Here is a 22829-nt window from a genome sequence, read left to right on the forward strand (position 1 = left end):
CCAAGACGGGTAAATGTGAGCTGTAGAGTTGTACAAATGAAATTCGTAAATACAAGTATCCAAGCAACACTTACACTCAAGTTTCTGTTATAAATAGTTGTTTATTTAATTAACACTTAATTTTAAATAAGCGTTCTTTAAAAAGGCAATTCATGTAACAATGTAAATATACTTTAAAATAGCTTTTCAGAAACAGAACAAGTTAGTGGATAATCTTTGGATATGCCTATTACACACATCCTACACCCTGATGTGACGTCAATCACAAGGCCAGTAATGGCATTTATATATCACACTAGTTATACTTTGCAGATTCTGAGGTTTCAGAAAGGAAACGTTTAAGGAACGAAAAGGTTAAAAAGCTTCTCAGTAAATGTGAGGAAAACTAAATCTTCCACTAAAATCTAGACAAGCCTTTCCCAGCAGCAACAGTTCAGAAAAAGTTACCACCCGTGAGGGACAAACAATATCTAAGTAAATGGACTAGAAGACTCTTCAGGTAGCCAAGAGAGCCAAAGTCAATTGGAACACAGTCTATGGAGCTGAGGCACTTCTTAAATCAGAAACAATCTTGCACAGTTAGAGAGTTTGTAGAACTTCACTTGTAGGGTCACAAGCTGTTAAGCCTATGAGAAGAGAGTTGGGCTCAACTCTGAAAGTAAGCTGGTGCAATTCCCTACTGAGAAAAACACAACTAAAAGACAATGAGGTAAGTACCCCAAGCCTAAACAGTACCTCTGGTTTGAAGAATAGTGGTCAAGCTGGATTCTGTCTTGTTACAGAGGTGCAGACACTATGTTCCTGAGCCTCAGTCGTGGGGACAAGAAGGAGGGCATCTGGAGGGCTCCTGCGGCGGTACTTGGGAAGTCGTCGGCAGCTACTGGCTCTTTTCAGTTCAGCGGCAGTTCACAGTTTCAGTGCTTAGCAAGCAGCACTTTACAGATCTCAGATACCGGTTGGGCTTCCGTCTCTTCTTGGGTCCTGCACTCTGGTGAGGGGACACAGGATCTGGTTGTTCTGCTTCTGGAGGGTCCTTATCTCCTGGCTGAAACTGAACCTGCTCTGGTTACCTGGCTACCTTCTGATCTCGGGCCCAGGTTCCCTCCCCGCCCGATGCACACCTGCACTGCCCTCCTGGCAACCCCTGCACTCGGGAACTTTTTTTTTTTCCTGTATCCCTACAGCCCCCTGCCGGGCATTTGATACCTGATGTCTGCACTTATCCATGCATTTGCCTCCAGCTGGCTGCACATTTATTTATTGTGTTTATTCATTTACTGTTATCCTATGTACTGCATTGCCCCCTGCCCCGTACCCCAGCACTTTTCCCTTCTCCCCCTCCCTGCACTTGCGTGATCCCAATGTCACCTGGCCTAGTAAGATTGTTGTCTCTGTCTTCCCTCTGTTCCTCCTCTCTTGCCTCATCGCGCTTTGAAACACTTGTGTATAGGCACGTTATAAATGCCATATCATAGCATATCATATCCTTAGGAGACTCATGGTGCTTCTAGCTGGATTTGTTTCCACATCAAACGTTTCACTCGACTACGGATTACCCAACCCCTGCTATTCGGTTCTTACAGCAACTAAGAAGTACAACCAGTCGGGGAAGATGGTCCGCTGGAGTTAATCTTGGGGTTAGTTGGTCCCACTAATACAAGGGGAGAAGTCGTTGTGTCTGGAGCTTTTATGTCAAAATGAAAAAAGGAGTTTTAGCAGACCAGCAGGGCTTCACCGGGCAATTCTAAGGTCCAGGAGGATGCAGCAATCTTTATTCACAGTTTTTTCATTGGGGGTTTCTCCCAGTGGTCGACTCTGCCTCTAGTACCAAAACCCCCATCTTTTAAGCAGTTTTCTCCCATTCATGCACAGCCTAGGCTGTCAATCACACAGCAGGGTGGCTGTCCCGAAAGACCAGTCATCCAGCCAATCAGGACTGGTTGCATTCAGGCATTCCTAGAAACAAAGGATAGGGGAGTTTCGGGAACCTCCCTCACATCCTGCCCTTGCAGACACACTGGAGCCAGAGGCGAGCTTCAGGGCTAAAGCCTGCCAAAGGCAAGACAAAGGGCTCAAATCTGTTTCAACACATAGAGTAAAACCCAAGAAAGACCTCACCAACAGAAAATGGCAAAAAAAGAAGACAGGGGCTATTTTGACGAAATGGGCACCCATGGGTGCTGTACTGCAGCTGATGGTTCAGCCTGCGGTTGAAAAGAACAATGCTAGGAAAAATTAAACCACGCTACCAGCCATTTAAAGTAGTGAGGGTAACATAAAAAATGTTACATGAGAATGTAGGACAAGGGGCTTCTAGGTAACCCCCTCCAGCACTCCACATAAGATGGGGTGTGCTGGGCCTACAAAGAGAAAAGCTAAGTAAAGTCAATTTCACTTTACTATTCTTGGGAATGGTAGTTCACCCAAGAAAAGGTATTTAAACCTTATGAGAAATCTAAAGGATTTCTCTCGGATACTGCACCGAAGGTGCTGTGTGTCACCATACAAAATATAGATGCCAATGGAGTTGTCAGACTCCAAAAACAGTTAAAACACAAAATCCAAATAAGGTCAAAACACATAAGAGAGAAAAAGGTCTCACTCATTCCAGGGTTAAATTAAAAAGTCCTAAAGTCCAGTAAAAGAGCTGGGAGTCTCTAAGGTTGAAGGGAATTAGCACAGAAATGAGAATTCTCCCCAACGCTCGTCCCCCCCAGACTAAGGGACATGAGGATTTAATCCACTCCTGGATGAATCTCCTATTCCATTTGGTCATACTTTCTGGAGAGACCATTAGCATTTTGGTGATTACATCCCGACCCATGTTCTATGGTATAATCAAACCCATGAAGGCTGATTCTCCCCCTTCATCTGCATTAACCATCTCAAGGGTTGGTGGTCTGTGTGAATAATGAAAGTAGAACTATACAAGTATGGCCTAAACTTCTTCAGAGACCACACAATGGCAAAGCATTCATGTTCTATAGTTGGCCACCTTGTCTCACAGTCCTTCAGCTTTCTGCTGATGAAGCAGATAGGATGTTCCCTGCGTTTCTCATCCAGTTGGCTCAAAACTGCACCTATCCCTGTATTAGAAGTATCTGTCTGTACAATGAAGAATTGGTTATAATCAGGAGCTCTCAAGACTGGTACTTGACAAAGGGCTTCTTCAGTCCTTCAAAGGCCTTTTTGCACTCCTCATTCAACCTGACCTTCTTGGGGAATTTGGGTGAGGAGATCACATTTAAGGGAGAAGCCATGGTCCCATAGTTCTCTATGAAGTTCCTGTAATACCCAGTGAGACCTAGGAAGGCTTTCACTTGAGTCTTAATAGTAGGGGTGGCCCAGTCTTGTAAAGCTTGTACCTTTCTAGGCAATGGCCTCATTTCAACTCCTCCTACTACATCGCCATGGTAGACCACTTTACTTTGACCAATTCGACATTTACAAGCATTTAGCATCAGATGGGCCTGTTCCAGAGCCTGCAAATCATATCCTAGGTGGTGAAGATGCTCATCCCAAGTGGGGCTGAACACTGCAATGTCATCCAAGTATGCCATGCAGAAGTCCTCCAACCCACTCAGAACCTGATTCCCCATCCTCTTAAGTCCATAACCTTAAACTGTTATAAGCCTCCTGGAGCTGAGAATGCAGTTTCCACCTTGGCATGGTCTGTCAGAGCTATTTGCCAATAGCCTGAGGTCAGGTCAAATGTACTGAGAAACTTGGCTGAACCAAGTTTGTCCACCAGTTCATCTATTCTGGATAACGGATGGGCATCAATCGTGGTGACTGCATTAATCGCTCTATAGTGCACGCAGAATCTCAATTCTTTGGTACTAGTACAACTGGACTAACCCATGGACTTGTAGATGGCTCAATAACCCCATGGTAAAGCATCTTCTTGACCTCTTCCTTTATGTGAGATCTGACATCTGTAACCCCTGCTTTTGACAGGGAGACTGTCACCAATGAGAATATCATTCTGGCCCCAAGGGGTCAAGCCTGGTGTCAGTGAAACCAGGGTGGCAAACTGAATCAACATCTTGCACTCCTCCTGTTGTTGCAGAGTCAAATCTGAAGAGCGTTTCTCTCCTTCAACTGTCTCATCTGAAGGTTGTCCCCTGAGGAGATCAGGGAGAGGCTCACTCTACTCCTCTTGGTCAGAGGCTAAGAGCAAAGCTCCTAGTTCTGGTCTGGAAACATAAGCATTCAGGCAGTTAGTGTGATAGACCCTAGGGGCCTCCTTGGGGTTGTCCAATCCACTAAATAGTTGTCCTCTCCAAGCTTGACAACACACTTTAAGGGTCCAATCCACTTGTTCTGTAAGGCCCTCTGCCTTGTAGGTACCATAAACAATACAATCCGGTCTGGAGTAAACTCCACCATGCTGGCCTTCTGGTCATGCCAATGCTTGACCAGAGCCTGACCTGCTTTCAGGTTGTCTCAAGCTTCTGTCAACATCAGTGCCATCCTCTTCCTGAGGCCCAGGACATAGTGAGGGACTCTCATTGGCTGTAGGGAAGGAGCACACTCCAATCCTTCCTTGATCAAGTCCAAAGGGCCTCTGACCGGCTGACCATAAAGAAGTTCAAAGGTGCTGTACCCAACCCCTGCTTGGGGGACTTCTCTATAAGCAAAGAGAAGGCATGGCAGTGGAAGGTCCCACTTTCTTCTAAGGGGTTCCTCTAAATAACCTATCATGCTCTTCATAGTACAGTTAAACATCTCTACCAACCCATTGGTTTGGGGATGGTAGGCTGTTGAGAACTTGTAAGTCAATCCACAGTATTTCCAAATGGTCTGCATGTAGTGGGACATAACATATGATCCCCTGTCAGAGATGACTTTCTTAGAAAAACCTACCATGGTAAAAATAAAGGAGGGCCTTAGACACTGCCTGGGCAGTAACAGTCCTCAGAGGTATTGCCTCAGGATACCTGGTAGCATGGTCTACTACAACCAATATAAATTGGTTGACTGAGGAAGTTGGAGTGTCTAGTGGACCAACAATGTCAATCCCCATCCTCTCAAAAGGGAATCCCACCAAAGGGAGGGGCACTGAAGGTGCCACATTCTTTCCTCCACTCTTGCCAGAAGTCTTACAAGTGTTTCAGCTCCAACATAATCTTTCTACATCCGCCCCATCTTGGGCCAATAGAAGTACAGAGATTTCCTCATTTTGGTCCTCTTGAAACTCAAGTGACAAGCCAAAGGGATCTCATGTGCTAACTGTAGGAACAGTCTCCTGTAGTCCCCTGGGGTAGATTCAGTAGATTCACTGTGGAGGAGGCTATCCTCTGAGTAAATCGAATGCTTCCCTGGCTCTTTCCCTTCCAGCTGTGCAGCTGACTGCTGGCGCAGACCTTTTAGAGAGGCACACTCTCTTTGTCCTCTGCGGAAGTCTGCCCTAGAGGTTCCACCTTCTGCAAGTAAAGTCTGCTGCTCAGGATGGTCTCTGGGATCCAGATTTCCAATGCAGGGAAGGTTTTCTTCCAGCTCTGTGTCACCAGTAGCTGATTCCACAGAATTTAGTTGGTTCTTCCACTCAGCATCGGCTGGGGAAGGCGTCAATGGGGTGACCTGGCACAGTCCTCTCAGGGATGTCCTTGTTGTATGTACAGGTTTAGGTTTCCGACCTTTCTTTTTCCCATAGATCTTGGATTTCTCCTTTGTATCTTTTCTTTTCTTGGAAGTTGAAGGATGGCCTTCCTGTGAACTGGAGGCATTGGAAATCTCATTAGCCTCAAACCTAGAGTCTCTTAAGGTTGCCTCTCTGGCCAATCTTGTATGTTCCTGATTCTTTTTGCTGGGAGGCCTGGGGGTACTAGACACTACTCCAAGAGTTGACAAGTCATTTCCCATCAGGACTCTACATAGTTCTGCATTTTGTGCACTAACAGGGATCCTTACAGTCATGTTATTGCACTGGATGAGAGCTGGCAGACTATGAACCATTTGGATAGGGCCTCCTGCAAGTTTAGAGGGAACTTTGGGTGCCTTAGCTACATCCTCAGGTTTGAAATAAACTTTCATCAACCACTTTAATGCTTGCACCAGTGTCTCTGATGGCAGGGGTCCACTGACCATTTTACAAGAACACTGACCTTATAATATTCTTTGGTGTTATCTGGAATGGAATTATAAACATCCACATTCTGTTGTTGCCACAGACCCACGGACACTAACGATACACTGGTTTGAACTCTAATGGGTCTTCAGCCAGTAATTGAATGTGTGCACTTGCCATGTGTGCTTCTCCCTCATGGATGAAGGCTAAGGAGGCAGTGAGGAGCCCTGAAGGTTTACCCTTACATCTGCGATCCCCTTTCACATGATCTACAGACATACAAAACATTTCCCAAATGTTCTCTGGAATGGGGGTTTCTGTTGACCTCCCTCTGGTTTGGCACCAGAAGGTTCACTAGACCTACCAGGTTTCCCATGGAATGTACCCTTGCTTTGTTTGTGGCCCTCTTTTGGTTGGTGGAAATTTGAATTCTCTTTACCCTCTTTCTTGTGCTACTTCCTTTCTTCGTTATTGTGAGTTGCCTCAGAGTCTTTATGAGTGTCCTTGTTGGCTACCCATACGTCAAAAGCTTGTGCTAGCTGTTTAGGAACCATTTCCAAAGAGTCAGCCAAGTGCTGTCTCAGCTCATGAGTGCAGGCATCAAAAATAGATTCAACAAAAAAAGATTTCTCATTCCTTCAAAGATGTGTACTCTGTACCCCTTAACCAAATCATCTTCAAACACTCACATATCCAGGTAGCCCAAGGGGTACCATCAGTCTTTTTGAGGGTCCTAAACCCCAAATCTGGCTATTAATGCCATTTTAACTGACTCATAATCCTTTGTATCACTGGTACCCAACTCCATAACAGCAGCACAGTAATTCAGGGGGAGCCTAGACATGAGCCATGGAATAAAATCATTTCCACTTATTCCTTGAAGCCCATAGGTGTATTCAATCATACCTAAGCCAATCCAACACATCAAGTTTAGGTAAGTACATACTCATTGCTTCATTAGTGAAGTGAGGCCTCTTGGGATTAGTAGACCTAGAAGACTCTGAAGGGGAAGCAGAATCAAGGGACAACTTTCTCATTTCCATTTCATGTTGCATTTTTTATTTCTCTTAGTTTCACCTCTTGATGTTTGATTTCAGCTTGCACATCCAGTTTCTTGAATTCCAACTCTAATCTTAGTCTCTCAAGTGAACTATATTCTGGGTTTAGATTTGGCCCTTGTGAGGTCACAATGGGAAGTGACTGAGATACAGGGGCAGGTTGTGGAAGAGGGTGGCTACCTTCTGGAGACTCCTCTCTCTCTCCTCTGACTCCTCTTGCAGATTGGATTTTGACTCTAAACTAGAACCTCATCATTGTCTTCCACATTATTGTGGTTAGTAGGTGTTACAGGCCTACTACCCAAGCTTTGTTGATTCAACAACCTTACAATCAATTCACATATCTTTCAGTTGTTCTACTTTCAGGCAAGTCAGGGCTGACACATTAAAGTTACTCATATTTGGCATGCTACAATTGCTTAACTTCTTGGTTGAGCTAAGCCTTGTGGCTGGTTTAGTTGGGAAAAAGTACAACAAATAGTCAATGTAACCACTCTACGCCAAGCCTACCGCCTGCCACCAGTGTTAGGTAAGAATTCATGCAGTCACACTGTGTGAGACTGGACAACCATTATCTGCTTAGTATTATGCAACCCACCTTTTGCTATAGGTCTGTACTACACAAGTTGGTAGTGCGAATGAGCAGCCAGGCCTATCTCAAGAGGGGTAAAAGTGAGCTGTAAATCTGTACAAATGAAATCCGTAAATAAAAGTATCCAAGTAACACACTCAAGGTTTCTGTTATAAATAGTTATTTATTTAATTAACATCCATTTTTAAATACACGTTCTTTAAAAAGGCAATTCATTTAACAATGCAAGTATGCTTTAAATAGTCTTTTCAGAATCAGAACAAGTTAGTGAATAGTCTTTGGATATGCTTCTTACACACTTCCTACACCCTGATGTGACGTCAATCACAAGGACAGTAATGGCACTTATATATCACACTAGTTATACTTTGCAGATTCTGAGGATGCAGAAAGGAAAGGTTTAAGGAAGGAAAAGGTTAAACAGATTCTCAGTAATTGTGAGGACAACCAAATCCTCCAATGAAATCTAGACACGCATTTCCCAGCAGTAACAGTTCACAACAAGCTACCAGCTGTGAGGGACAAACAATATAAAAGCCAATAGACTAAACAAGTCTTCAGGGAGCCAGGACAGCCAAAGTCTATTGGCACTGAGGCACTTCTTAGATCAGAAACAGTCTTCAACAAAGTTAGAGAGTTTGTAGAAAATCACTTGTACTGTCACAAGCTGTTAAGCCTTTGAGAAGAGAGTTGAGCTCAACTCTAAAAGTAAGCTGATGCAATTCCCAATTGAGAAAAGCACAGCTAAAAGACAATGAGGTAAGTACCAAAAGCCTAAACAGTACCTCTGGTTTGAAGAAGAGTGGTCCAGCGGGATTCTGTCTTGCTACTGCGGTGCAGACCCTAAGTTCTTGAGCCTCTGTCATGCGCACAAGATGGAGGATATCTGGAGGGCTCCTGCAGCAGTACTTGGGAGGTTGTCGGCAGCTACAGGCTCTTTTTGGTTCAGCAGCACTTCCCGGTTTCATCGCTTAACAAAGAGCACCTTTGTGGATCTCAGATATTGGTTTGGCTTCCGTCACTCCTTGCTTCCTGCACTCTGGTGAGGGGACTCGGGATCTTGTTGTCCTGATTCTGCAGGGTCCTTAGGAGACTCCTGGAGCTTCGAAGTGTATGTGTTACTGCATCAGACGTTTCACTCGACTATGTAATACTCGACCCCTGGCATTCAGTTCTTACAGCAACGAAGAAGTACAGCCTGTCGGGGAAGATGGTCCAGTGGAGATTGTGTCAGCATTAGTGGGTCCCACTAACCCAAAGGGAGAACTTGTTCCTTCCGGAGATTCTATGTCAAAATGGAAAAGGAGTTTCAGCACAGCAGCAGGGCTTCACCGGGCAATTCAAATGCCCAGGAGGATGCAGGAAGCTTAGTTCATGGTTTCTTTGTCGAGTGTTTCTCCCAGTGGTGGACTCTGCCTCTAGTCCCAAAACCCTCATCTTTTAAGCAGTTTTCTCCCATTCATGCACAGCCTACGCTGTCAATCACACAACAGGGTGGATGTCTTCAAAGCACAGCCAGCCAATCTGGACTGGCTCCATTCAGGCATTCCTAGAGACAAAGGACATGGGAGTTTTGGGAGCCTCCCTCACATCCTGCACTACCAGACACACTGGACCCAGAGGTGGGCTTCAGGGCTGAGCCTGCCAATGGCAAGACAAACAAAGGGCTTAAATCTGTCTGAACGGAAAGAGTAAAACCCAAGAAAGACCTCACAACCAGAATGGTATGTGCTATTATTTGGGATTTCACAGATTTGAGGTGTGACCAAAAACAGCAAGGAGCCAGAGAAGGAAAATTGGACATATGCAGTTCCAGTTCCAGGGAGGCTATTGAGTAGTCATGGTCCAGGGGTTGTTGAAAAATGAATCCTCTATTCTTTTCATTGAAGCTTAGTTTTGCATAATCTAAACCATTTTCATAGATCTTATTCGTGAAGGAATTATGGGGAAATACATGCAAAGATCTTCCCTGTAAAAACCAGGTGTAATTGCACGTGAAAGTGAGCTTTGCTGTTTCGCGACTCTGGGTGATGTATAGCAAACACAGAGTATTGTTTGAGGCATTCCAATTCTGCATTGATGTTAGGTTCTTTAGGAAACAATGTGTGATTGCAATTGTACATGCTTTGTTTTATAACTGTCATTACTTCATTGTCAGATTGAGGAAGGGCATGGTATTCCAATTCCTATGAATCTGGAGCAGATTGATACATAAGTGAAAAAGTCTCTGTATAAAACACAGCGTCTCCTGTAAGGGTCAAACTGCTTCCTCAGGGATTCCTTCCAGGTGTGAAATTATTGACTAAGGTTACCATGTTTAACATCCTCCTTCAAACAATCAACAGGACAACAAAATAATAGGATTTATTTTCGGGGATATTACATTACAAAACCTTCATAAAATCAGTCTTGAAGGGTGCAAAATTGAGGGGAAATGGGAACTCCTGCTTTTAGCCTAGAAAAGCCTGGTTAGTTTGACACTAACAGCTACCAGGAGCTACTTTTGGCTCCTCGGGCCAACTGATGCTGGACATACACACCTATGTGAATTTAACTCTGTGTGTTTAGGGACGTAAACAGTAGGACACATCCTTTCAACATTTTAAGCAAAAGGGGCCCTAAATAATGGACCAAATGATAAGGTGGAACCATATTTGGAAGTTACATTTGCAGAACTCCATGTAATAGCTCCTCATTCCCATTGGTGGCTCCTGGTAACTTGTTAATGCTGGATACCCAGGAATAACTCTTATCTCCTGCATATCCTACATTATTGTTGAGCCCTGGTTTTGCAATCCGTGCCCCCTCCCAAGAAACTCATGGGCATTTCATTCACTCACAGTGAGTGTAGGGTATTTAAGTGTCCCAGGCACTTCTTTCCTTGACTAATCGTTTTGACTCCTGGTTTCTTTACTTATCTTCTTAGCATATTTGAGAGGCCAATCCGTCTTGGTCTCACTGCGTAGGCCGTGAGAGTAGGCTTTAAATTCACAGCTGAATATATCCCCAGAATTTCTACTAAGGGTTGGACCAATGGAGCCTGTCACTATTAAGGGTTTGGTACTGTACTAACTCTCCATAACCAGGGGACCTGTCTCTACTCAAACACTCCCCCTTTGCCTGCCCCTTTTCCTTACCGAGATAAACTCATTACTAAGGGACTTCTGATTGCACTTCTACTGCTCTTCCTGCTCCCCTCCTTTTTACCTGTCCGATTTGCCCTTTCCTCGATGATTTGTCACATGCTTATTCCTCCTCCACTCTGGTTCAACTGGCTGGTAATGCACATAGGTTCTTCATCAATCTGTCTAAGGCTTCCCAGCCTTTTCCTTTTCTCCTCCTGTTCTCTGTTTCTTCTGTTTACCATCCCGTTCTTCTTATGCACCACAACCTCTCCCTCCTGTGTCTTTGCCTCCTTTCCTTCATGAGGTCTCCGCACCTCCTGCACTGTATTTTATATCACCTGGCACTCCAGAGTATTGATCTCTGCTTCTTGTTGTTCAACCACTTCTTCTCCAGATGCCTCACTACCTCATCCTGCACTGTCCCCTTTTCCTCTCCTCCTTTGTTGTAACCTTTAACTCCTATTGTCTGGCCACCTATCCCTCCTGATAGCTCACCACCACGTCCTACTCTGTCTTCCCCTTCTGCTCCTCCTGATGACTCGATCCTTCTCTCCTCTCCACCCAGTGCACCCAATCTATCCACCATTCTTCTACACACTAGCCTCGTTGTCTCTTATACTTCTTTTGCATGGTAAAAATGCTCCTTTTGTACACCTTTGCTCCCTCCAAGCTCTCACCCTTTCAGCCAACAGTTGGTGCTTGGTGCTCTGTAGGTATTCCCTGCTTGCGATCCATTGCTGTAAGTAAAAATGTTTTCCACATGTGGGGCTCATGAGGACTGCCAATATATGTGCCTGCATAACACTGGGGATTTTCTAAAAGACATACATACCATGTTTGAGCATCCAGCATTCTGTAATGTCTGCTGTGTTGTTAATGACCTACTGTTTATGAGATGATTTGTGAGATGACCCCCTTAAAGGGATAGAGTCAGCACTGACAAGTGTCAAGTCACAGACACATGGTAAAGGTGAAGTTGGGTGGACCATGGGAGCCCTCTCCTTACCCCCACAGGCCCTGTAACACTTACCGGCTGAGAATACCACACACCCATGGTCACAACACCCTTCACCTTAACCATGATGCACTCTTTCGGCATCATGGAGCAAATATTTTAGACCAGGCCTCCTCTCCTGAAAGATCGTAATCTCTAGCTAGCAGATCTAAACATGTGGAGCATAGTGCCATTATTTTGTGAAAAAGAAACTTTTGAAAGAGATTGGATTATTACTATTAGTGAATTATCCAAATATAGTACGTATTGTGAATACACCAAATTTCCTAGAAAAAGAGATGGTTGTTGTTCATACCTTGTAATTTTTCCATGTAATATTGCCCGTCATTGTTATATGCGATTTAAATGAAATAAAATGAAAACATTGGAACTGACTAGATTCTGGTGTTCCAATAAAGATAATTATCCATCAAGATCATTAAAACATCTTATCTTAGAATGTACTTATTTTAGAGATGCACGGTCTAAGTTCTTTACGAAATTTGTTAATATTGGTTTCGACGACTGTATGGACTCATTAGCCCTCATTACAACCTTGGCGGAGGACCATGGTGCTAATAGCACCATGGTCCATGCCGCTAAGGTTACGATTCCGCCATGGTGGATGGCGGAATTACCGCCCCATTACAAGGTGAGTGGGGCGGTAATTCCCCATTCACCAATGGCCCCTTCCCCATTCCCATTTTCGCCCCATAGGGCATAATGGGAGTGGGGAAGGCGCTAATTACGGCACCGTAAATTACGGTGCCGTAATTAGCACTAAGGTGGCTTAGCGCCTTGCATTTTAACGCCTGCAAAAAGCAGGCGTTAAAATGTGAATCAGGCGTTAAGGGTTAACGGCGCCGACGGCGCCGTTAAACCCTTAACGCCTGAGTTGTAATGAGGGTCTGGTATTCCTGCTCCTTCAGATCAATACAATTCATTCAGTTCTTTTCAGTCCTCCAGGCTTAGATGTGCCCAATTTATATTTCATTACTGTGAGCAAGACATTGCAAACTATTCAGTGATTTTGCATAGCCACGACAGGAAAACAAAGGGTGTATTTTCTATGGTGACAAATCTTGATGTGAGCAACGAATTCAACTAACTTTTGGCAGGCCACTGATCTATGAGCCCAGGTAATTTAATCAGTGCTGAAAATTGAAGACATGGTTTCTGGGATCTCAACATTCAAAGAGTAGGTCAGGAGGAAGGGGTCTTTGGGTCAGCTGGAAACTAGAGAATTGGCTGAGTGCGGGGTTAAGGAGTCCTTTTGTCAGGCAGCTTGTAGGCTACTTGTATGAAATCACATCTTGTTTTCAAGATACTGGTCAGAACCACCCAAAACCTTTACAAGTCCAGTTTTATTTTCAAGTGAATTCTGGCTTTGGGACACTGACTGTGTATGCTACTAAGCAGGGGAGAACCTGAAACTGTCTAAAGGTTAAAACAAAATCTAGCCGAATGACTGCATTTTGACTCTCAGCAAAAAAATCAGCTGAGAATCTCTTTTATTGCTAAATGCTTGCATTTCTTTGTGGGTAATATGTGTTAGGTGTGTGTGCATTTATTAGCATACTATGTGAACAATTATTATGACCATCGGCAGATTACATTTCAAAGTTAGTTTGCAATACATGAGCAAGGTGTATTGAGATATTGAAAGTTTTCAATGCTGGACATGGCAAAATGATTCAATACATGCCTGTATTTGGTTTACTAGGCATAGTTGTGAAAGGGCTTTAAGTAGGTCAGTGCTAGATGGGGCTCAATCCCCTGCAGGATTTAAATAAAGTTTTCTATCTGTAAGTACATGCATTTTCTCTGCGCAGGATTATTCTGTGGGACCCCAGATATGGTTGAACATGGTTCAGTAAATGAAAAAGGTACCATGCTGGGAGATGAGGTCCTGTACAGCTGTAACCAGGGTTTTGCGCTTCATGGACCCAGCCGGAGAATCTGCCATGTCAACAAGCAGTGGATCCCATCTGCACCTGTGTGTGTGAGTAAGTACATTTCACACCAACCTGTGCCATTTTCAGAACTTTCCAGGCACTTACTGTTTCCTCTTAATGGTAAAAGTTATTACAGGTAAGGTTACACTGCTATACATCTCAAGTTGCGATTTCCTTAAAGTTGCAAATAATAGTCATTGTTAAAATGTTTTCAACATGTGACATCATACTGTATATTGCACAATGCACTTCAAATGGGATAAGTACCCTTCCATTGCTTTCATGCAATAGAGGGTAATATGATAATTGTTCTTAGTGTTTACTATAGTACTGTAGTTGGAAATGTGCATTCCTGGATTTGGAAATATCAAAACTCTCATTATGAGTATGGAGTAAGGGTAACAATGTCTGTTTTTATACCACCTCCTGATCATAGGGATGAACTATTTATTACATGCAGTATTCCTGCTTAATTCTGCATGAGGTAAATACCCAACAAATCAATTTTTCTCTCCACCCAAAAAGTGGAGGTAAACATTTCAAAATTGTAGGAAAAAGCATTTCTGCTTGGGGCACAAAGGTGAGTAAAAACAGCCATATGTGATGCCCAGCTTCTCTCCCAGTTGTCAATCTAACACGCAAAAGGTTCAGAATTGACATCTATGTGCATTTAAAAAGTAAACATTAGCAGTGTGCCACCTGCATCAAATACAATCCATCCCTAAATTCAGAATAGAAATTCATTAGTAAAATATCTGTTAAAGAAATTAACGCTTGTGGATTTATAGAAAATCTGCATGCATTGTTTACAACCAGTCTGCTTGAGTTATTTTAAATTAGGTATATTCCTGGAAATATTTATGTAAAACCATTAACCACCACTAGCAGTAATTCTAGGAAGAAATTCGCCTGACTTCTAATAAAGGTCAAATTGTGACATATATATGTTTGTGATGATGTGACAATGTGTGTGCACTTACACTGATCTGCCATTTAAGTGTTTAAAGTAGTACATCCATATTTAATTGAACATTCAATATTTTAGCCGAAAATAACATCTCTTTCACATAGAAATAGAATGCTAAGTAGATCTCATCTTTAAAAAAGCTAAACATGTTTAGCTTTCTTGAAATAAAATGTAAAAGAAATTGTTTGTTGCTGTGGTCCCCATTTTCTGGCTGTTCTCGTTGTATGAAAATTGTTTAATCTATGATTTAGACATTGGATACCAAAGCATGTCTCTGGTTGTGTGGCACAAGCACTGTACATCATCTTTCAAAATGAGTGATAACCCTAAGAAAAGATGTGTGCAGGCATATTGGAATCCCTTTCCTTTTAACGACTATTTATCTTTTTTGGTAAATTGCATTTGCTCCAACATTTTAAGGGCACTTGAGTGTATATAGAAAAATGTGAAGTTTGATAATGCGATGAAACATCAAATAAGAAAGCCCAATGGAACACTCCCTCCCTCTAAACTTCTCATTATTTCCTTATATAGACTGAGTTTCTTGGAGCTGATGTGTAAGTCACTCCTCATATGTAGGATTCAGAATATTTTGTTTATTACATCCATAGATAAATCAGTTTGAGATTATACATTTCATTCATCTTTCCTCAAAATCTTCTTAATAAAAAAAAACATTTTTCAAGTCTCTAAAAACGATCACCTCGCAGGCATCGAACATTTAATGATTTTTAACGTGAACAAAACAAGAGAAAATGAGCCGGAGCCTCTATGGACACTCTGTGGGAGGCACCCATGGGCTCAACAATAGATTCCCCATCAAGGTTTCCAAAAGGAGTACTCCTAGACTAAGTTTAAAATGCATGCCACAGAATTTGAGAGGAATATAGTCCCAAAGAATAGTTGGTGCCCCAAATTACTTTCACTTGAAATAAATGTTTGTTATGTTGCATTGTGTAACATTTGCATGGCACCTACCTACCTTTTATCTGGCCTGAAGATCACATTATAAGACCACATAGAATTGCAGAAATATAACCATTGTTTTGACAGAGATGAGTTACACCTCAACATTATCCTTAACATTGTTTTGTGTTGGGTGGGAAGTACCCTGTGATTATCTATGTAAGTGAATTTGGAAGAAAAATTGTTTTGAACAGATGAAACCTTTGAAAGTTTCCTTTACTTGGAGATGTTCAATGTTTGTCAAGTATTTTTTTTTAAAACCAATTTATTTAAACATAGAAGGGTAGCTATCAACTACTGGGGAAAAAGTCCACCAAGCGGTTCAGAGTTACATTGTCTACGGAATGCTCCCCATAGGTGAAAGGTACCCATCCATTGGTTTATTTTAGGTATGCCTGACTGCCCTTTGCCACCACATGATTTGATCCATATAGAGCACCATTACGGGGGTTGTTAGTGGAGGTATGAGGGGACTATAGTCAAAACTCCCTGTCCTTTACCTCAAAGCAACCCAAAAGGGATCAAATATTTGGCAAAGAAAATGGTATATCCCTCTGCTGTGACATCATAGCAGTTCATTTTGGATCCCATAATCCTTTTTCCACAACAATACAGTCGGACAGGGAGGGATCTTCAACCTTTAGCTCTCCAGAAGCTTTGGACAATAACTACCCTGATCCCTCACTATTGACTAATGAGAGCTGTTCCCCAAAACATCTAGAGAGCCAAAGGTTGAAGACCCCTTGCTGTAGGAGGAAACAGACCCAGAGAATAAAATACTTGCAAACAGACTTACTCAAAGAAATACCAGTGCAAATAGCAGAAATATATGTGTTGGGTGGGGAGTATTATGTGTTTGGCTATGCTTGAGAGGAGACAAGCAACTGATTGCAGTATTGTGCACAGCTGTATTTGACCTCCAGTAGGTAGGTTCCGTTCTAAGAATACAGCCCTGAGTCTTCTGCCTGAGCACTCATTGGGCCTCGCTTGTGAACCTAAGGTGATTCCTGGGGCATAGTGCAGACTGGGACCAAATTAGGTAGCTGCTGGGAACCTCTGGGAATAAACTGCATAGATACAACTGCTTCCAACCACTTCCCTGAGTCATAGTTGCCAGCAAAGGGGCCAGTTAACCATTTCCATAATATATCTTAAAAATTAGCATGTGGGTGCCTTCATGAAGTATGCTGAGGATGTACAGTTCTGTCAGGTCCTGCATGAGACAAGTGATCAGAACAGGAGGACTGTTGTTCCGACTGGAATAATTTTACACTTCTGTATCCATTTAATCCTCTGTTTTGTTGGACAAGGGTTGATGTACAATGTCCCAATAGGATGGGATGTTGATTGTGGCTCTACCCTAGTGCCAGACTGTCTTATGAGTATGTGCATCAGTACAGCCAAAGAAAATATTTCCTGAGAGAGGTGTGACAGAAGGAGTGAGTTTTGAATTTGTACAATGGCAATGAAGGTCAGAGCAGGAAGACAAATCAGAGTACCATTCAATTTGGTGATAATTGCCTGATAATAACAACTATAAACAAGAACAATACAGATATGTTTAATGTCTGTGTCTTAGGGTTATTGGCTGTATAGTTCTAGAATAGAAAGTCGGCTGCTTCTCTTTCCATGCCGTTTGCTCATTTGTTATGGGGAAACTGATAAGTCCTTCACCTACCAGTACTGGGGAACTATGTTTCCCTTTTATCTTTTACATTGTATCACCTTAGCTTTTTACACTTTGGATTTTTGGTTACTTTTATATCTGCATAAAGATAAGCAGGTGGCAGCAGATGCATTTTTACCACGTTTGCATTTTGTGTAGTGTGCACAGTGTGCCACAAGATTTTCACTTGTTCTTTGGCCATATTATAGTTGGGCCTTCTTCCTGCCTTAACAGGTCAGGAAAATCCCACATAAGGTCATACTCTCATGGCATGGTGCTACCTATGTGTGTGGTGCTCAGGAAGTGGGTGGGACTGTCTGGTCTCATTCCACATCTGTTATGCCAGAGAGTCGAGGGGTGGGGCATAAGTGAAATCAATAGTTGTCCCTGATTGGACAGCTACTGGCTGTTTTAATGGTGCAGATCCTTACGATTGGTGGGCTTACACTTGCTTCCAGGCTGGGCTTTGGATAAGAAGAGGACTCCTGCAGCCATTATTCCAGATCAGGGTTTGTGTCCAGAATCTTGTGTAGATGAACAGCTGTCTAAAGATCTAAAGAAGATTCCTGAAGAGGCCTTCCAACCTTTCCTGCGTCTAGCCCTGTGAACCCCTGTTTGACTACCTGATCTCCGAATACCCTAAGCAGTGCTTTGGCCCTTGTACTAGTGGGACAAACTAGGTTCAAGGCCATCTTGAGGCTCCAGCCATCCTGAGCCTTCAAAAGTGTCCCAGGACCAACCTGTGGACTGACAAGCTCTCTCATGGGGTACCTCACCAGAAGCATTGCTGTTCTGTGGTTTCACCTGGACCTTCTGACATCACCAGCTTGTGGTACAAGTTGCCTTCCCTGTGAATTTCAGCATGCCAGCCTCAAGGGATCCTGCCTTAGTGAATCTTCTTTGATGTGATTTGAAGGAAATATGATAACATTGGGAACCTGTCCCTTTGTATCATAAACTTCCATTCTGCTGCCTTCTGGTCATCAAACCTGGGTAGTAATTCTGAAAGATAAGGACACAATTTACGATCCTAGCAACATTGTTGAATATCTTCTTCTGACTTTTGTGCACAAGGCCCCATTTTTCTTAGGAACTGGATTGCTGAAGATAGGAGAATTCAATTGTGACTAGGTTCCATCTTTATTGAATTAATGTACTTACCTCTGATATTGAATAAGTACTTTCAATTCATTTTAAGAACCTATGTTGAATGTAAATATGCTTATTATTGAGTATTATGCAATAGTATTACCTGCTAGTTTCATTTTTATACGTTCCTGTCTAATTTGAATTATTGTACTATTCAATGTGTCAACATTCTGGACCCCTGATCCCATTCACACTCGCCTGAGAATAGCCTGGACTACTCTACCTTGATTGGGTTTTGGCTAACCTCTCAGAGTTCCCTGTTCACTATAACTAGAGTGGCCTCCTAAAATATGTCCACCGGGCCAGATTCTATAAATCCATTTTAACTCTTAGTACTGCAGGTTTCTAGGCTATAGGACAAACCAGGAATATGCCTCTCACCCCTCAAGTGTTGACAACCAAAAATGGGTTTTCTTCCCAAAGTGAGTATATAACCCACTGGCCACCCTCTTGAAATACACTATTTATTTTAAAGCCGTACCAATCCTCCATTACAAATGGCCCATAAAAGCATCATGTGTGCATAGCACAAGACACATAAACTCAACAGAGATGAAGGGACATGCATTGGGGCAAAGAGCACATAGCATGTCTGCCGATATTACGCAAGTTGATGACAACTAGTGTAAAATGAGAAAACCCTCTCTCAACCCAAATATGGCTGTATCGTTCCAGTATATGTTACAGATAACACACATTGCTGAGAAAATCTTCTTCTGAACAATTTCATAGAGGATAGAAGAGATTTGGGGACCCTGATTATCTTAGGTTTGTCAGTGGCCCTCAACTCCTGATTCCCTGGGGAAGATGGGGATTCAAGCCAGAGTTTAGCTCTGGATGTGCTCATTTTTTATGTAGCTTCAGACTCACATTGTGACCTTTCTTCAGGATGAGTTGCTCTACATCTCTTATTCTGTGGAGTTTCACAGGCATCAGCACTTCCCTCACTCGGCTAAACTTACACACATATGTGCATGACAACCAGATCTTTCTTCATGTAGATGGTGATCTGGGGGTACTTTCCCATAATTTCAAAGACTGTCTTGTGGCAGTTTATCAATGGATGTGTCATAGTAGACTGATGCTCAATAACACCATGACGGAATTCTTAGCTCCTTCAGGACCACATAATATCTGGCGTAAGACTCCATGCATGAACCACCATGCCCTCTCTCATTCTCCACAATTAAAAAAAAAGAGAACATGGGATGAAAATGGTCACAGACTTTAGTTTGAAACCACATAATTCTCCTTCACTTCAGATACAATATTACATTTCTTTACTTTCCTGGATCACGAGAAAATAGTAAACTGCATTGTGTCCTCATGATCAGATTATTGCAACTCCCTTTTTCAGCAGCTCCCCACACTATAAATTAAAAGACTTTTAAATTGCATAGTGCAGCGGCATGTTCAAATTAATCATATAAACGACCGAACCACATTACGCCAGTGATACCCTTTCTGCATAGGATGTGGGTGCAGAATTGTATTGCTTGGAAAACATTGGTCCTAGTTCACAAAACCATTTCCAGCCAACAACCCATACGTTTGCAAGCAAAACTCTTTCATCGTGTTTTTTTGTGCTGCCTATATTCACATGGATCTTTTTTCTTGCAATACCAAAGTGCACAATGTCTGGGGTCAGAGCCATTTCATTCCACCGCCAGGCTCCCCGGGTATGGAATTACTGGACAGAAGACATGTGCCATTTCTAGATCTGCTAAACTTCATAAAAAATAGAAATACGTGTCGCTTTCCATAATCAAGCACATACTTAACCATGAAATTCATAATTGCTTCTCGGTGCCATGATGCCTCTTATGCGATGGGGCCTCTCAATAAACAGCCATAAAAAGAAACAGATTCCTATTTTGCTAATAGAGGTTGCAATGGGATAAACCAACTGGAGAGGCTTCAGTGTTTTCAACAAGTCTTTTAATTCGGGCCAGTTTGGAGACATCTTTCTGCCTCTAAAACATTTTGTGGTTGAGTTGGCTGCCTCAGATAGGGCCATTTACCAGCACGGCTACCACCAGAGTCATAATGAGGCCCATTGGGTCTATGTTATTTTGCTGTCAGGAGTTTATTCAATGACATTTTTGTGAATAAAATTCCATTGAAAAAACTATGAATTTTTATTTTGGGGGTTCCCCTTGAAGCACCCCTTTCTCTATGCTATCTCCCTACCCCAAAGCTCTCCCCAACTGTTTAACCCCTTCCCCCAACCCTATATATTTCAATGCAATAAGTATTATTAATTTTGGGGAATGGCCATCTGTCAAGGGTGTAGAAGTCCTGGCTTTTTTGATTTGTATTAATGAATAAATTGGTGTGGCTTATTCTACCTCTGGAAGGGAAATATGCTGATAAGACTGGCCTTTCATAAGCTCCATAGCAAAAGCATAGTGCATACATGTGCCCTGCTGCATCAGTATCTTGATTTTCAGAGCCTGCTCTACCAGAGGCACAGGTTTACAGAGCACAGAGCAGGCTCAGAGGTCACAGGTGCCCTTTTGATAGCTGCAGTGGCAGTCAAATCTCTGCAGCATTGTGGGGTTGCAATTAAGATTTATCTGTTTCAAAAACTATATATTTCTAAGCATTCTGCCCTGGTGGCACGTTAAACTGTAAATATATGGGTATGGTGGGCAAAGTCGGAATGGCCCTGTAAGTCCTCTTTTGTGGAACCTGGGCCCGGACCCAGACCCAAAGTTGGGGGTAGCCATGCCCTTTTTAAGGGCATGGCTACCTCAAACTCGTAATGAGGCCAATTGAGATGATAAAACCTAAATTAATGGTTTCGTAGGGATTATATAAGAAAGTAATCCACCTAAAATGTTCAAAACCTGAAATAAATACTGTTTCTCAGGGAACATTCGAATGCGGCTGGACTCAATACCAAGGTAACCAATAAAGTTTAGGGGGAATTTGTAGATTTTGATATAATGTTGTTACAGAAAAAATAGGAATTGGAGACAACTAGCATTAATGTATTTGTTCTATATTAAGCTAAATTATAAGTGGAAGGGGTAGATATTTGAGTGCACTGGCCACATATATTGCATCATCACAGAACATTAATTGGGAAAGGAAATGTCCTTAATCAAGTCATGAATTAATGTTACATTCCAGCAATGTCAAGTATTGACACATTCTGTTTGGTTTTTTTTTAACATCTTTTCAACTATGTAGCTAAAACGAAGATCCCCTTATTGAGATTATGGAACATCCCATTAACATCTTGAAACACTCACATCGATCTAACCGACTCATAGTAATAGGAGGAGACTTTAATATGATGTTAGATGACTGATTACCTGATCAGTGGATAGAATATCAAAATTATCAAGCCTAGGGGATTCCATCATCTTCTTTGTCCAAGTACAACTAGTTAATTGAATTTAATCTATTTTTTACTGGAAAATGGCCTATGAGTGGTTAATGAGCGCACACCTTCTGACAGCCCAGGGAAGGAAACATTTGGCAGCGCCAGAAGTGGCTCAGTAATTGACTATTTTTATAATTAATTGTGAATATTTGCATCTTTGTGTTGAAAGGCAGGTGCTACTTCAAACCGAGAGTGATCACAATGCCTTAGAAATATCTTAACACCACAGAGGTCTAAAGCTAAACAATAACATGAAATATTTATAGGGGCTTAAAACAAACATAAGGAAATTTAGGAGGGAGGCAATTGTGATTTTACCTCTGTAAACAAACATGCAGTGGGATGTGACAGGAGATAATTTGGAGTGTTATTAAGCATTTTATTAATTTGGTGAAAATACTAGTGACACAATTCATTATAAAAGTGAAAGGTGAAAAATACATTCAAGGAAAAAAGTTTGGTTTGATATATACTGGAGAGAGGCCAGAGATGCCCTGCAGAGATAATACATGAAAGATTGAAATGAATGAAACACAGACAAAATGTAGAAGTTAAGGAAAGGGGGACACAGCAAATGACAGATGGAATTTGGGAGGGTGTTCTCGAAGCTGCCAAAGAGAATAATTCACATAATTTGGGAAGTTCATTGCAAAAAGGTAATCTCCAACTTCAAATCGAAATGTTGAAATCTGTGTTTCAGCCAGGCAATTGATGAAGTGTTTTATATATTTATTATGGGGGGAATGGAGAGCACTGCAAATGTTGTGTATGCAATGCAAGAATTGTTTGACTATTTGGATTATATGGCTTCAAATAGTTATGATATTCTGTTCTCTCTGTAAGAGATGATATGTTAATGTTAATGGATATTTATAGCGTGCACTAGCACCACCAGA

General features: G+C 42.2%; 1 protein-coding gene across 2 annotated transcripts in view; it reads left to right on the top strand.

Annotated features, from left to right (window-relative positions):
- SVEP1 (sushi, von Willebrand factor type A, EGF and pentraxin domain containing 1) overlaps positions 1–22829 on the top strand; it is a 1471106-nt gene that overhangs the window by 1346935 nt on the left and 101342 nt on the right. For both annotated transcript variants that reach the window (XM_069630907.1, XM_069630908.1), the window contains one exon: positions 13672–13845. In XM_069630907.1, coding sequence (XP_069487008.1) covers positions 13672–13845 — 174 coding nt within the window. The remainder of the gene's footprint in view (positions 1–13671; positions 13846–22829) is intronic.

Source organism: Ambystoma mexicanum, chromosome 6q (genome assembly GCF_040938575.1).
Source record: "Ambystoma mexicanum isolate Mex_15411 chromosome 6q, UKY_AmexF1_1, whole genome shotgun sequence".
NCBI lineage: Eukaryota > Metazoa > Chordata > Amphibia > Caudata > Ambystomatidae > Ambystoma > Ambystoma mexicanum.